Source organism: Trachemys scripta, chromosome 2 (assembly GCF_013100865.1).
Source record: "Trachemys scripta elegans isolate TJP31775 chromosome 2, CAS_Tse_1.0, whole genome shotgun sequence".
NCBI lineage: Eukaryota > Metazoa > Chordata > Testudines > Emydidae > Trachemys > Trachemys scripta.
The window spans coordinates 149,765,378-149,782,634 of NC_048299.1; the positions used below are offsets into that span (position 1 = coordinate 149,765,378).

General features: G+C 43.9%; 1 protein-coding gene across 1 annotated transcript in view; it reads right to left on the reverse strand.

Annotated features, from left to right (window-relative positions):
- Positions 1–17,257, reverse strand: part of DOCK5 (dedicator of cytokinesis 5) — a 138,419-nt gene that overhangs the window by 88,268 nt on the left and 32,894 nt on the right. Inside the window, exons 3-5 of the mRNA XM_034761830.1 lie at positions 9,064–9,104; positions 5,113–5,168; positions 3,306–3,402 (exon numbers count right to left, since the gene is read on the reverse strand). Of these exons, the coding sequence (XP_034617721.1) occupies positions 3,306–3,402; positions 5,113–5,168; positions 9,064–9,104 (194 nt within the window). The remainder of the gene's footprint in view (positions 1–3,305; positions 3,403–5,112; positions 5,169–9,063; positions 9,105–17,257) is intronic.

The window sequence follows — 17,257 nt, forward strand, 5'->3', positions numbered from 1 at the left end:
AAGCTCTTTAGGGCAGGAGCTCTCTCTTACTCTCTGTGTGTACAGCTCAGAGCCCAAAGGGGCCCCAATCTCAGCTGGAACTGCTAAGTCTACTGTAAAACAACCCAGATTTATCTATGGTGAAAATTAGAGATGTCATTATGTGGCACCCAATAGATCTATAAAAATACTTAACACGTAGCCTTTATATAACATTTTTTCATCTGGAGATCTCCAAGTGCTTTAAGGAGGAGGGGCAAGCATCATCATCCCATTTCTTAGGTGGGGAAACTGAGGCAGGAAGAGGGGAAGTGATCCACATAAAAAGTCAGCAGTGGAGCCAGGAAGAAAGTGCAGGTCTTTGGACCCGAGCCTCTTGTCTTAGCCACTGGAACACTGTAGCTGTCGCCCTGCATTGCTTGGGAACGCCGTCTTTGGCTGACCTTTCCCTCTCCCTCATTTTGTCTACAGTAAGAGGAAGGAGACAGTATGGAGTTGGGATCTTTTTGCAGAATGGTTTGTGCACTCTGCCAGTTCTATCCAGGCTTAAGGCAAGGTATTGTGGCTCAGAGCAAGTGCCAGTCAATGGTGCTTAGACTTCAACAAATCTCGTGGAGCTCTGATTATTTAATCTGCTAGTCAAAACAAGGAATAAATGGCATCCAGGCAAGAAGGGCAATTTGAACTGAGAATGCAGGAAGGTCACATGCAATCCGAGGCATGTAGCACGCCAGAAACCATGCTGTGGGAGAATTGTAGAAGTTATTTCTCTTGCAAAAAGACTGTTCAGGACGCTTTAGCAGCTTACACCTGCTTCATGTTGAAACCCACATTTGCACCTTGTAAGGTGTGCAAGGAGGATCAAGTAGCAGTCTTAGGCTAGGTCTACACTAGAGAGGGGGGGTCGACCTAAGATACACAACTTAAGCTATGCGAATAGCGTAGCTGAAGTCGGCATATCTTAGGTCAATTTACCTGGCCGTGAGGACGGCGGTGAGTCGACCACTGCCGTTTCCCCGTCGACTCCGCTTCCACCTCTCACCGCAGTGGGAGTTCCGGAATCGACGGCAGAGCGATCAGGGATCGATTTTATCATGTGTACACTAGACACGATAAATCGATCACTACCTGCGATCCGGCAGGTAGTGTAGATGTGCCCTTAGTATTGTCATGGCATAATGCTTCCAGTTTCTCTACCCAACAGCGAGAAAATTCCCTTTTTTGAATGGCTTCAGATGTTGCAGAGAAGAGGATAAAGATGAAAGAGGATATGATTATAAATAATGGATCAAGTTTATCCCTTGGGGATAAGTTTATCCGATGGGGAACACCATCGATTTCAGTGGAATTCCCCCAGGGATAATGCTGAGCCCATATAGTTCACTTCCTCCTATTCATCTGCTTCCCCCAGCAGACTCAGAGCTAATATGCATCAGCACAAGATAACGTGATGGGATTAACTTGAGTTAAAATTAGTGGAGATAGTGGCTGGCCCCGCATGAGGAGAAAATAAATGACATCCCGTGCTAGCTGCTAGCGGAGAAGCCTGTGCCTTGCTTCACATGAAAGTCAGGGACGGTTAGGCTGGCCTTGAACATGGCCCTGTCAGGCAGGAAACAAAGATACAGGGTGCTTCTAAAGCAGCTAATCCTTCCACCAAAGATAAACCACCACCAAAAGTCAGTCCGATGAACAAATTAATATGTACTGGCCATTGCCTGGAACGATTGTTTGCAGAGCACAGTAAGCACTGGATTGAGACTCAGTGAAAATATTTTATTATCTTGCCTTCAGGATACAGAAGACAGAAAGATCAAGGGGGCTAGGGAAAGTAAACAGAGCTGTCTGAGAAATAGAATATTATTAGTGAGACGGCTCTTCCTTCTACTGCACCTGGAAGTTTCTGAATCTAATTTCACCAACAATCTTGATGGCCTATTTCCCCAGGGAGAGAAAGATCAGATCAAAGATTGTGCCTGTTCTGGAAAAGGCAACACCAGAAGTATTTATATTTTATAGGTATGTATACTTTGTGCTTTTATATAAATACATACATATACTCCTCTCATGCACAGGGGCACTGGAACAATTTGTATAGTGGGGGTGCTGAGAGCCATTGAACCAAACTGTAAACCCTGTATATAATGGAAACCACTTCAAGCCAGGGGGTGCTGCCGTACCCAAAGCACCAGCACACATGCTCATGCACATAACACTTCACCGGCTTTCAGAGATCTCAAAGCATTCTGCAAAGGTAGCTAAGAAATATTATCCCCATCTCTGAAGCCAAGAAAGATTAAGCAATTTGCCAAAACATGGATAGAAAGCCAGTGGCAGAGTCAGTACTAGGCTCCAGGTCTTGACTCCTGTGCTCTGTCACTAAATCAGACAGACATTGTAGGCACTACAGGAACCCTTATTCACGTTGTGAAGAGTGACTCACACAAGCAGTCCCAACCAGCTGACACGATGTTGATTATGGCTTGTCCTGGTCAACGCTGACCATGGTGCACGTCATGTCTTCTAACTCAATTATTCAAGAGTTATTCATTATTGTAGAGTAGATAGAACCTTAGTCCTACAAGACCTGTCCTTTGCTCATCCACCTTTTAAACAGCAGTAAGTCACTACTCCTTCCGCTTCTTATTACAACAATGATACTGAGAGATTTTTAGGTACAAGGCAATGTACAAGTTCCAAATGCTTTGCAAATACCAAGTCTCAATATACTTGAGTTAGTTCAATATTATGCTCCTTTTATAGACTGAGCAATGGAAGCATAGGGAAATTATAGGCCATGATTCAACGGGTGCTTAACTCACTCATTAACTGAAGTCAATGGGGCTTATGCACATGCTGATGTGCTTTGCTGCATCAGTGACTCACTCAAGATCACACAATGAGTTAGGAGCACAACAGAGCCCAGAAATCCTGAATCACAGCCCCCTGCGTCTGGTCTAGCACTTATACCATTTTGTTTCTAATCACATCACTGTTTGCAGCTCTGGAAATCACACTAGCAAACATCAGATGGGAAGATGTACCAGTCAGTGGAAAATACAGGTTAGAATAAAATGGGGCTGATTCCCAGAGCAAACACCCTACAGACAGAACTAAGCTCTGGGGTCCTGTTCGTAAAAAGCATATGTGTTAAAAATGAACATCAGCTGCTGGGTGCATGGGCACAAGATGGGGATATGCGAGGTCCTTTCAAAATCTTCTGCATACTTCTGTTTAAACACTCTGTCCTGGGTGGAGTAGAGATCCTGCCCTTTTCTCCCCTCTCCCTGGACCAAACACCAACAAAGGAAGAAACAAATACTCACCACATACAGCTTGTGCCAGATAACTGCCCACTCCCTCAGTGTGGAAGTGAGTTCTTGAACAAGAGGCAGTTCACTTGGAATCACTGTTTCATGTTGTCTGGAGAGAGGAAAAACCACAAGGGGGCATGTAATGAAATTGAAAGGTGGCAGATTCAAAATGGGTAAAAGGATCTCTCTTTTTTCATACAACATGTAAAATGACTGTGGAACTCACTGCCACAGGAAGTCAATGAGGCCAAGAACTTAAGATTCAAAACCGAATATCCAGAGACATCTTAGGTAATGATGACAAAAATTTTGGAAGAGATATGAAACCTGAAGCTTCAGGGTTTAAGCAAGCTCTAGATATGAGAGATTGGGAGAGAGATGCATATAGGGGGCAGATTAGCCTACACACCCACAAGGTTCTTACACCTGCCTCTGAGGCATTGGTATTGGCCATTGTCAGAGACTAGATGAACACTGACTCTGATCTAGTGTGGTAATCCCAACGTTCCTATCTCAGACCAGAATGTCTGGTGACTGATGTGCAAATGTGTGTAAAATACCAAAATACCAAATACCTCCCAATACCCAAAAACAGAGGCCTTGTCTATACAGGAAGGTTGCTTTTGTTCAACTTTAACTGGTTTTTAAATCAGTTTAATTAAACCAGTTCACATCTCTGTGTACACTCTTATTAGCAGCATCTACACCAGACTTGCACAAAAATAACAAAAGGTGTGATTTAAAAACAATGTAGTTATTTCTCGGCTTGGCAGAATTCAATTTTAATGAACTGATTATGTAGGTCTATGTCTATGTAGGTTCTTACATCATGCTCATCACTTATGTAGTCTTCTTACATCATGCTCTATGTAGGTTCTTACATCATGCTCATCACCATCGTACCTGAGCCCCTAACTTAAACAACCGCTAAGTCAGAGCAGAATTGCACCCGAAAGTGCAAGAGTAACACTGTGGAGAAAGTTTGCAGCAGTTTTTAAAAATGCACGGGGAATGGGGGGGGTCAAACCACCGCAGAACTGCAGCTTTGCAAGGCATTTAAATCTTAGAGATGCATTTTAAAAGATAACTGATACATTTAATAAATGATCACACTAAGAAGCTAAGGCTTCTAAGTGGCTCTGGGATTTTTCTCAATTATGAGTATTCTTTTCCCATTTTTAATGCAAATACGTTTCAAGGGTTTTTTTAAGTCTTAATTGTTTCTCCCCATGCATCTCCTCCAGAAATTTAATGCTGAATGGACGTGTCTACTCTATTCACAGTTTTCCAGTTTGAGGGATCATTGCAGTGATTACTTGGCTATATGGATTAAAAAATTCCTTCTAAAGTCACTTCCTATTGCTGCTGCTGGTGGGTCCCCCCATTCATACTGATCAGAGAATCAACTGTAAGAATTAGATTGGGAATGATTACCTAAGATGTTTTCCAGGACAGGAAAGAATTCACACTTTTCTGATGGCCACTTGGCGGTGAGTTGTGTGTATGTTATGAACACAGCAGTCCCCAGAAGACCCAAATGTAAGTTGACTGACCTGCTTTGCCATATACATGTCTAGCAGATTTCACTCTTGTCTTTGCAAGTGGGATATTTTGCTTCTATGCACTGTCCAATTTGGGATGTACAACATTTTGGCGAAAATAGAAAATATTCTGATCCAAGAGTCTACATGCACTTGCTATGCAAAAACATCGACTGCACATATGACGAGCTGCACCTCCATTATGTAAGCTCTTTTATGAAATGGCATCCAATCACATCTGCCAACCACATGACATCTCAAGATTGTCTCCAACCTACCCTCGGTCTTCCACAGTTGCCTCTTTTAAATGAATGTAAGTTTTGGGAAAAATGCCCTAAAAGAGAGAGAAAGGGAAGTCATGTTATAATATTTGATACATCATTCAGCAACAAGGAGGGGGAAAATAGAAGAATGTGATCAGCTGAGCTCCAGGGCACAGGTCAAATAAACTTTTCCAAAATTCAATACAATAAAAAACAACTCTAGTACAATATATGTTGAGATCAGTGCGTCTTCTTTTATGTTGGTATTATGTCAGCTCTAATATAAACTTAATAAATCCCAGGAAAAACGAACTGGCAATAATAATAATACAGTACTGTGCACTTATAGACAATTTTATCTGTTGCTTTCAAATGGCTTTACAGAGATGGGTAAAATGGAGGGAGGGAGGCGTTAAGTCACTTGCTCAAGGTCATATAGCAACTCAGTGGCAGAGGCTGCAACAGAATTCTGGATTCTGGTGTTGTCTCCCTTAAGGTAAATCCTTTTTAGTGCTATATATAGAAGGAAGAACCCCTTAGAATCAGCTCCTGTGACAGTTTTATATATAGATTAATAATAATGGAGTGTTTTCCCTGGTATAGTAAAACAGATTAATAATAATATACACTTTGGACTTCCAAAGCACCTTTCATTCCAGGATCTCAAAGTGCTTTACAAGCATTAATTAAGCCTCAGGACACTCTGGCCAGGCAGGCATTATCCCCATTTTACAGATTGGAAAAACTGACACACCAAGAGGCTAAGACCAAAAAGTTCAAGAGTATCCACTAATTTTTACGACCCTCAGTTTTTGGCTGCCCAAACTCAAAAGCCCACAGCTCCTGCTGACTTCCATGAGATCTGAGGGTGCTCAGTACTTCTGTAGAAAAGCCCCTTAGAAGTCTCAAACTGGGCACCCAAAAGCAGAAGCTCCCAAAATTAGGAGACACTTCTAAAAAAAACTCTGCCTAGGTGGGCTGCTCATGGTCATGCAGTGAGCCTGCAGCCAAGCTGGGAACAGAACCTAGGAATCCTGCCTTCCTTTTCTGTGCTCTAGCCCTGCCTTTGCAGGCCCTAAATAAAGAAAACATAGAACCTAGAGGGCTAAATGATGACTGAAAGACGTTTCCCATTTATGAGATACTAACTGTATGCTAAGCTAAATTGTTTATGTCTAAACTGCAAGCAAATGCGTGATTGTAGCCTGAGTAGGCATATCTGTGTTAGCTTTAATCTAGATAGCATAGGTTACAAACACAGAGTACGGTAGACCTGGAGGCATTGATAAACAGTGCCTAAACTTACCACTGTTCTCATAAGCCAAGAGAAATCAGAAGAGGATCATATGGAAAAGAACAGGATTCCATAGCCAGAGGCTCCACTAAATTCCACTAAAAACATAATAAATGAATCTACGTTCCAGTGATGTTTCACTGTGTGATTAAGGGCTTGTCTACACTGGCACTTTACAGCGCTGCAACTTTCTCGCTCAGGGGTGTGAAAAAACATACACCTGCACCCCCGAGCGCAGCAAGTTTCAGCGCTGTAAAGCGCCAGTGTAGACAGTGCACCAGCGCTGGTAGCTATGCCCCTCGTGGAGATGGGTTTTTTAGAGCACTGCACCATGACCACACAAGCCACGTTAAAGCGCTTTAATGTTGCCAGTGTAGACTAGCCCTAATTCAACACCAAGGAAATGAGAGTCCAGTTAAACATCACCTTAAATGTGGCATCTGGTTACAGAATCAACATATAAAAACCCCACTGTTGACATGATGGGACTTTGCTAACAAAGCCCATTTAAAGACAATAAAGCCAACTGCAAGTGGGCTGTAGTCCACGAAAGCTTATGCTCTAATAAATTTGTTAGTCTCTAAGGTGCCATAAGTACTCCTGTTCTTCTTCTTCCAACTGCAAGAGTTAATTACACACGCCTTTTCTTACACATGGATGTTTCAGTGAGAGAAAGTTAACTCCATGTTGCAGAGCATTGGGTTTTTATCATGAGTCTCACAACATTTGATGATTTCCTTAAAGCCCCAGCTGCAGGAAGAGATTGCATGAGAATCCTAACTTTCATTAAAAAAAAAAAAAAAAAGTTTCTAGCCCTTGTGGTTGTGAAGAAAAGCGTAAAAATGTGAAGCAAGTCACCCTAAAGACTCACAAACCAGAAGACAAAGAAAAAGAACCACTTTTTTTTTTTTTAATTCCTGATTTTTAAACCAATCCCATGTTTTTTTGAATGCTTGATGCTGGCAATACTGCTAATTTCATCATAATGCAACTGGGGCCTGAGCTCTGAGGTGGCACTGAGCTTTTTCTCTCTGCGATACTTAGCTGGCTGCCTTTTGCTCCCATCAGTCTAACTGATCACCAGATGTGGGGTCCAGAAGGAATTTTCCCTCAGATCAGCAGTGACCAGGGATGCGGGGGAGGAGTTAACATTCCTCTGCAGCCTGTGAATGCAGGTCACTTGCCAGGATAGCTGGGTCTATCTAACATAATTATTCCCCTGCCATTGCATGGGCCTCCGGCACCGATACACCTTGGTCCTCCTATTCTCTGCCTGTGGCACATAACAGCCTTGTCTCCTGTGGGTTGTCATCCTTTGGTCTCATTTCAGTTTTGCTGGGTTTAGCGTGCAGGTGCCAGGTGGTGTGGCTGACCTCTGATAGACCTGGTGGTCCCTTCTGGCCTTAAACTCCATGATTCTACATAACATATATTCGGCATAGGCTTCATCCTGCTAGCTGCTGACCATTCCCACCTCCACAGGCCTAGCTCTCTGGACAATAAATACCAAATGTTCCCCGGGAACTGGATTTTTTTAAACTATCTTTCATGAAGCATATAAAATGAAAACTGCAGCTGAATTTTTGATTTACCTCCCATTTCCACTTAGCTCAGCTTCTGTTTTCTGAACAGCAGCCCGGCTGGTTTCATAAAAATGTCAGGATTCGCCCGCCCCCTATATATCCCTCTCAGATCAATAATCGTCTGCAGAGTTGCTCTTTGCTTCTTCAATTTGCAGCCCAACCAAATGTTATCCTCACGCCAAATAACAAGGCCTGGTAATAAATGACATCTAAATTTCCATTAAAATAGTGCTTTCACATGGTCTTCTCCAGAAAACTCGAGTCAAAAGGAAAAGCAGAGCAGTTTAAAAGGGTTTCAGATATGCTGATGAATGGCTGTCCAAGGATAAATACAATCCAGAGCAATTTGCTTTGGCTCCAGTCTTTTTCCCCCTTCCGACTGCAGGGGGAGTTTGTTCCTGAAAGGTGTGAGGATTTGCAACACTGGCTGAAGTCAGTGGGAGTTGGGGGGGGGGAGGAGGGGGGGGGCTGCTCACCACTTTGCAGAATGAAGCCCAGGATGGGCTGTCAGCATCAAAGGCCCTCTCCCACCACGGTAACCAAATGCAAAGGTCACGGTGCTGGGATTCTCATAGGAAACCATGTTCTAGTGAGAGTTCCAACACTAGTTTTGCAAGGTCAAGGTGTTTGGATAATGTCCAGAGATACATGGAGGCTTATTTGAACTCTGAACCCTAAACCTTTTGAGGGTCATCCATTATCATAGACAGTCACTGTTAGAAGGCAGGTACAGGACTCAATGACTAAACAGTGGGCTTGCTATATAAGGGCATACTTAAAAGTTGATTCTCCCAGTTCAAGCAGTATTCCCTATGCTTAAAATGGGAAATACTGGTAGGACCAGTGATACTTATAGAGCTGCAATGAACTTTTCAAATGCATCCACAGTATATTCTGCCAAGTTAATGATTCTCAAACATTTGGCTCATAGCTATTCGCTTTTATTGCTAGAGAAAAGGATATCCCAATCAGGAGGTATGCATTGTACTAAGGTAGAAATGACCACAGGAATACAGGGCATTACAGCACTGGATACGGCCTGGCAAAATGTAACAAAAATAATTATTATTGAAAAATATAATGTTGTACCTTTTTCGATTTATTCCTGAGGGTGTATCCTCTGTACCAACCTGCCAAGGAACAACAGAAATACCATGACTCTTCACATACAGGAATTAAACATGCAAAGCTATTAGCAACACGCATTGTTCTTACCAAATATAATCCACGAGCCAAATCCTGTTGGCTTTGCTCACTTCAGATTGATGCCAATGGTACCACCAGTGAGAACAAGGCCAGTGGAATGGGCCTTAAAATAAGGCTGAACTTGAAAGAAGAGTGGCTTTTCCTACTATGAAATAACACAGTGGGCCTGCTCCTTTAGCTGGAACTGTGCTTCAGCAGTTGCAGTACTTATTATGTCTATTATGGTAGCATGTAGATCCCCAATTGAGATTGGGGCCCCTTTGTGCTAGGGGCTGTACATAAATGTAGCAAAAAAGATTCCTTGCCCCACAGAACTGACAGTCTAAAGAGACAAGACAGACAAAGGGATAGAGAACACAAGTATTATGCCCATTTTATAGATCGGGGAACAGTCATAGAAAGATAAAATGACATCCCCAAGGTCACATAGGAAGTCTGTGGCAGAGCTGGGAATTGAATCTTTTGATGCCATGGCCTTAACCCTAACACCATCCTTCTTCTTACATGGGTGTTAACCCAATTCTCTATGTAGATGATGCTTGAGTCTTATGTTTACACATTCCTTTCCCTGGTGTCCATGAACCAATGTGAAATCCTTCTGTGAAGGAAGGCTGAAAGAGAAATTAGTAAAGGGTCTTCACTTTTATGAGAGAAGGGAAAAAACCACCAACAAATTATTTGTCCTAGATAGAGATATTATTCCTATTTACTGCCTTTGTGACAAGCTCCATGGAAGTATCAGTTTCAGAGTAATAGCTGTGGTTCTTGCAGACCAGAAGTCTGTCACTTTTAGAAGAACATTTCTTCCCTCTTTAGAACTTGGGGTTCAGCCAACATTTTAATTTCAAGGTGACTGGAAGGCAAGTGTATGAATGAATGAGTGTATTTTGTCCTGCTGCTCTCAAGTGAGCCTTACTTAGCAAGTGGGAAATTTAAATCACTGCAGAGGAAGGACAGTCTTGTGGTTAAGATATTGGCCTGAGACTCAGGAGATCTGCGTTCTATTCCCAGCTCGAACACAGATGTCTTAGGCAAATCATTTCACACTGTGTGCCTGTTCCCCAACTGGAAAGACTAGTACTTTTTGTCTCCCACCCTTTGTCTTGTCCATTTATGGTGATCGTCAGGAGGTAATGTAATAAAAATAACAACAACAAGTGTCCTTACAACTACAGAACTGGGGTTTATTTTAAACATTGACCTGCAAACATTGTCTCCAGCTTCACATTTCTGCAATATGATGGGCAAATTTGCATTTTTCTTAATGCTACTTTACCCCTAAAATAACTATTCCAAAGGTCAAAAGATTCTATTTCCTCAGCTCTCATCTTAACTAACTTTCTGGCACACAGATCTTTGGCATTTTGATTTGTTTTGGTTGTTGCTTGCATTGACATTTAAAAGTTACGCACAAATGTTGCTATTGTTTCTTAGGGGAGCTGGAGTGGTATTTATTATCTACAGGGCATGAGTGGTGCTCAGAGGCATCAGGGCAGACAAAGTCATTGCCTCATGGAGCTTACACTCCGATATACATACAGATAACCCAGCCAGCAAAGAAATCAACAAGAGGGTAGGGGATTAGCAGGTGACAAAACAAAGGGAAGAGGGTTGAAAAGCATTTGTAGAACCATTTTTATACTTGGCAGAGATAGGTCCCAGCCAAAATCCTGGATGTGCTCACCCTGCCCCCACCCCCAAACTTTAGAGAAGTCTAGATTTTGCAAGTCTGGCCCATTTCTCTAGTAGTTATAAGATCAATCAAGTTTGGTTACAAAATCCTCTGTATTCCAGAAGCTCGGGGGGGGGGGCAAGGTACCACTCCTTCCACTGGATAAAAACAGGATTATACATTAAGCATGGTCCAATGGATAAAGTACTGGATTGGGAATGAGGAGATTTAGGCCTTGGCTACACTTACCCGGTAGTTCGACGGCTGGAAATCGAACTTCTGGGTTCGACTTATCGCGTCTAGTCTGGACGTGATAAGTCGAACCCGGAAGTGCTCGCCGTCGACTGCGGTACTCCAGCTCGCCGAGAGGAGTACCGCGGAGTCGACGGGGGAGCCTGCCTGCCGCGTGTGGACCAAGGTAAGTTCGAACTAATTCGAACTAAGGTACTTTGAACTTCAGCTACGTTATTCACGTAGCTGAAGTTGCGTACCTTAGTTCGAATTAGGGGGGTAGTGTAGACCAAGCCTAAGATTCTATTCTTAGCTTCATCAATAATTAACTGAACAGCCTAGTATGAGCTATTTATGGCCTGAGCCAAAGCCCAATGAACTCAATGAGACTCTTTCCAGCAATTCCAGTTTGCTCTGGCTCAAGTCCTTAACCCCTCCATGTCTCAGTTTCCCCATCTGTAAAATGAACATAGTGATATTAAGCCACCTTTCTAAAGCACTTTGAAATCATGGAATGAAAGGGCAGTGTTACATATAATTATTACATAAAGTGATATTCCAGCACTTCTTCATGCTCTCCACTCATCCTTGGAACCAATGCATCCTCTGAGCTTTTCAGAATTCTGTTCTAACTTTCAATAACATTACTCAAAAGACCAGGTGGGTGAGGTAATATCTTATTGGACCAACTTCTGTTGGTGAGAGCGCCAAGCTTTTGAGCCACACAGAGCTCTTCTTCGGGCCTGGGAAAGGAACTCCCAGCATCACAGCAAAATGCCAGGTGTGTCTAATATCCTGGAATCAACACGGCTATGACACTGCATAAAATAACTTTATTCATCATTTGCAGTGAACACGTGCTCATGGCAATGGTCATTTTAGCTGTTTGTTTCTTTTTTTTTCCCAAATACAAGTCTAGAAGCTTCAGACAAACGGTAGAGTAGTTAAGAGTTTCCCTCAAGTTTATTCCCTTTGCAAGGATGACAGCGGATAAATTTTAGGATGAAAAGGAGGATTTTCATGCCAGAACTAAAGGGAAAGGAGAGAACATCAGTCTCTCTCTCTCTCTCATACACACACTTTCTCTGTCCAGACATTTGTTATTCATTGGATAGTTGTATCTGACTAAGATAAAAATACTTTTATATACAGAAAGTGCCTTTTCTCCCAAAAGCTCATAAAGGACCCTATAATAAAATGAGATATATTGGACTCATGTCACCCACCACTGAAATGCAGCCACTCCTGGCGTGCGAAAGGGCAGCTGTTAAATAGCGCACAGCAATACCATGTAACAGTTTATGACAGAAGCCGAAAAGGATAAGGGCATCCCTGTTGAAAATGCCACTGGAAAATTTAAGGAGGTAGAATGTTGAAATTTGCAGGATACAGGGGTTAACAGCCTGACTCTTACAAAAAGTGCCATGAGATTTTTTTTTCTTTTACCTCTCATCTAAAAGCTTATTTGTTTATTGCTGTAAGTTTAGGTTTATTTGTGTAACAGTAGCACTTAAGAGATCCTAAACAGGACTGGAACTCAGTTGTGCTATGCATATACAGACATTGCCCCAAAGAGCTTACAAACTACACAAGCGAAGCAGACAAAGTGGGGGGGGGGGGCAGAAATGTACTATGCTCATTTTGCAGAGGGGGAACTGAAGCCCACAGAGTAAGTGGCTCACCCAAGGTTACACAGAGACACTGGGGCAGAGTTGGGAATAGAACCCAGAACTCCTCCGCCCCTGTTCACTTCTTTATCCACAGGACCATCCTTTCTTTTCACTGCAGTGCACCACACTGCGAGCCACTGCACTGCAGTGAGAAGGGGATTCCTTCATTCACCTGTGGCAATCAAAGCAACATCTGAGACAGAAGCAGACAGTGCAATATAATTTGCACCTGTATGAGGCTTCCTTGGCCAGCTCTCCAAAGCTGAGCACTCTTTCCCCTTCCATCCCTGTTTTTGCCATTTTCCACAGCTGGTAAAAGTTACAGGCTAGAAAAAGAGATTCCAAACAGGACTGGAATTTGCACCCCCTTAGGACAGATTCCCAAAGCTAAAGTGAAATCTCACTCTGAGGAAGTCTGCAAAAGTTCTACAGGCACGGTTCACCCAGGGGGCAGCGTTAGGAGGCACATGCAAAGCAGTGTCTTTTTATTGCTATTCGGTGGATTATGCAATGTAAAGCACATTTCCCCAATTACAAACATCTACCGGCCAACATTTGGCAAACAACAGGCTGGGTTTTGCCTGGTCTTGTTATCGGGGGAGCAGGTTGTTCAACAAAAAGAGCACGCACACTTGTGCGGCCAGATCACCCAGACGGAACAATGAAGAAAAATCTTATTTCACGATTTACAATGGAGTGCCAAATCCGAGACCCCCAGACTGTCTAAGCTGCACATTTCAAAAATGGCAGCACGTGTGTTTCCTTTAAAAGGGAGGAAAATTCTAAGGAGACTGGTTCTGACCAGATGTTTCATGTTTAATGAATAAACCATCCTGTGCTAAGTCCTGCTTACACGCAGAGCAAGGCACGACAGAAGGTCTTTAAGATTCGTCTCAGCATAGGCAACAAAGCAACCACTGGCAATGATTTAGACCTCATCTATGCAGGGGATCTGCCCTGACTGCAGCCAATTGTGTAGCTTCACCAAGGCAAACCTCTAGTGTAGACGACCCAAGGTGCTATAAGCCAGAGTTTGAATAATTTCAGTTTCAATAAATAGTGTCTTGCCTACCTTAGGGGATTGTGTAACCCACTGGTAAGGGTGCATTGCAGGTCCCCCTCTGTGCTGATCCAGTCTATTACAGCTCCTGCCCAGACAGTCTGGGCCCCTTAGCTCAAGCTGTAGCAGCTCATGCCATACTATCACCTCTCGAGATCCCTGGTTCAAATCCCAGTATATCAGCCAAGATAGTAACCATCACTTTTGCACTGGTATGCTACCCTGGTGCCTGTGACTGGACAAAACCCCCACCGTGGACAAGGCCACAACTAGGGTGACCAGATGTTAAGGGGAAAATAGCAGGATCGCCGCGGGGGGGGGAGCATTTTTGGTTTTTTTTTTGTTTGTTTGTTTTTTACACTCACCCGTCCGGGAGTTCGGCGGCAATTTGACGGAGAGCCCTTCGGCTGTCTTTCAGCGGTGGGTAATAAACCTTGCCGCCAAAGACAGAAGCACCCACTGCCGAAGACCGTCCGTGACTGAAGGACTCTCTGCTGAATTGCCACCAAAGACCAGGAAACAAAATATCGGGACAAATGGCATCCCGACCATACTCTGGTTGGGACGTGGGACAAACTCCTCAAAATGGGGACAGTCCCAAGTTTATCGGGACGTCTGGTCACCCTAGCCACAACATAGCCCAGCAATCTGAGATGGTATTACTCTGACCTGGCAGGTAGATTCTACCACTGTAGGAAAAGGAAACCCTTCACAATAACCCAGGCCGGCTCACTATGGCCATAATTGGGACTTCTAAATCGTTATTTCCTACACCCATTTAGTAAAGGGGAAAAGGACACAAACCACAACGCTGGACTATAAGGACCTCATCCAAAGGTCAGTGACGTCAACAGGGGACTTTCCATCAACTTCCAATGGACTTTGGCTCCTGGATTCAGCGTTTCCAAGGCCAGAAAGGACTGCTGTGATCATCTAGCCTGACCTCCTGCGTAAGACAGGCCACAGAACTTCCTCACAATAACTCCTAGACCATGTATTTAGAAAAGCATCCAATCTGGATTTAAAAAATAATGCAGGATCCACCATGACTCTTGGTACATTGTTCCAAAGAAAGACACCCATCCAGAATAGCTGATAGCCTGTTGACTGGGGAAACCACATAGGACTCTGCCTAATTCAGAGCAGGGAGTTAAAGCAGGCTTTCCTGCATCCCAGGTAAGTGCCCAAACTACCGGGCTATTCTAGGGTCCTACATGCAGATCCTAAAGGCACGAATAGCACTAAACAAGTGGAGGTAGGCCAGCAATTTTGCTTTACCATCCAGACAGGGGGCTGGGATTAGCTTGGGTTTATGCCAACTTCCAGGGGAGTCCTACCTACAATTTAACACTGCCCTCTCCCACAGGAAAACGCCGAGGGAGGGAAATCACACTGCAACTACTTTCCCTTAGGCAGGCCTGCCGAGAGAAATTCCAGGCCCCAGGGCCAGGGCCATCCCTGGTGAGGGCAAGGCCCAGGGCAGAAGTGACGAATCTGTCACTTCAGGGACAGCCCATGCCAGCCCGTGGGACCCCCCAAAGCGCGGGGCCCGGAGCAGTCTCATGCTCCTAGGTGCCCAGCGGCCCACCTGGGCGATTTAATAGGGCCCGGGCTCCCAGTTGTTGCCACTACCAAAGCACCCGGGCCCCTGGGCAATTGCCCTCTTTCCCCCCCGCATCGGTGGGCCTGACCTTAGGTTTTACCTATCACTCTAGTACCCTGACCTTCCTTTAGGGTCAATTGTCCCTTGAGGCAATTCCCAGTGCAGAGAATTGGTATCTCCCAGCTAGAGATTCTGGCCCATTTATGAGTTTCCATCCTCTTTTTTTTTTAAATTACTGGCAATAACTTGTCTCTTATGGGTGAAATTCACCCCAGAGCAGACATCCCTCACAATGCCTTAGACACCATATAGCCTTCTCAAGCAGAGTTTAACAAGTAGGGCCTTATTGTATAGGCCCTCTGCACAGGGCGAATAGCACCTAGGCCCTCTGGTCTGAGATAATCACCCTCTAGTTCATTTCATAGCTCCCTGTCTTTTCATGGGCCTGCTCCAATCTAGACTCGCTTAGCTCGGTCAGTGTTATGACTTGGGAGCTCTCCCGCCAGCTGAGATTAAGATAACATTTATTGTTATACAAAGAAGCCAAGTGCAGGCTTCAACCTTTCTGTCTCACAGCTGAAGAACAAATTGTGCATTTCAGCTCTTTCTGACGGAGCGAAGCCAGACGCACAGAGAATACAAAGAGCTCTCAAACTCCGGTTGCCCAATACACCAAGACTCCTTCACTGCACACGGAGGAGGACAGAATACAGCCCTGCTCCAATCCCTTAAACTAGGAGCGGGGGGGAACCAACATTAGGAGTAAATATGAGGCCTGTTTCTAGATGTGAGAAGGAGGAGAAAAACATCTGCAGGTAAAATTGCCCTGTGTACGTCCTGGTAACTCAGTATAAGTGCTCCCCAGGGCTGGCTGGAAAACAAGAATTCCATTTCATGAAAAATGCCAGGGTTTCAACATTTGTCTCCATTCCGAAGCGGAGCAAAACGAAGATTTTTTTCAAAAAAAAAAAAAAAATAATAATAATAATAATAATTTTTGTGCGTGCAAAAAAACAGCATCCAGGGACTCGAACTTGAGTCTCCCAAATCCCTGGTGAATGCCATGACAAGCAGCCTGCAGAGACTGTCTCGGACTCTCTCTCAATCTCGTGTTGGAGCTGTTCCACTTTGTATAAATAATTCAATATTCACTGGGCCAGAAAAAGAAACTGACTCTAGTCTAGGGGTAAGGCCCTCAACTGGGATGTGGGAAAGCCAGGTTCATGTCACTCCTCTGCATGATTCAGAGCAACCCCTCAGATGGAAACTGGAGGTGTAACTAATATGCCCCAGAGAAAAAACTTTATAGGGCAGAGCTTCCTTTCTGGGGAAGCCATCATCCTGAGAAAATAGAACTTGAGACTTGTGCACCTATATAAAGCTGATGATTTTCAGACCAAAAAAAAAAAAAGGCCTCTGTTAAGCTGGAGTTCAGCTTGTACAGATGCAGCATTAACACAGGAGGAATAAAGACATTTCTTGCAGGAACACTGCTGTTCTCAAAAGAACAACCCCCACACATCTGGAAACTAGGACACACAAAGCTGAGGTCACGAGAGAAAGGAAACACAGACCTGCAAGAGTGTCCACAGCAAAAGACAAAAGAAAATTTGGAGTTTCTATGCTGAAACCTCTTTTTTGGGGGGGTGGAGGGGAGCTGAAGGCAGGAAGAGGTACCCACGTCTGTAAGAGAATTCCCCAAGGAGCCACCTGCACCCCTCTTTTTTTTTGGAACCTTTATAATTCACAAATGCCTTGCCTGATTTCCCTCCATCTTTCCAATAAAATTATTATTTGTGTTCCTGTAGCACCCAGCAGCACCAGTCATGGATCAGGATCCC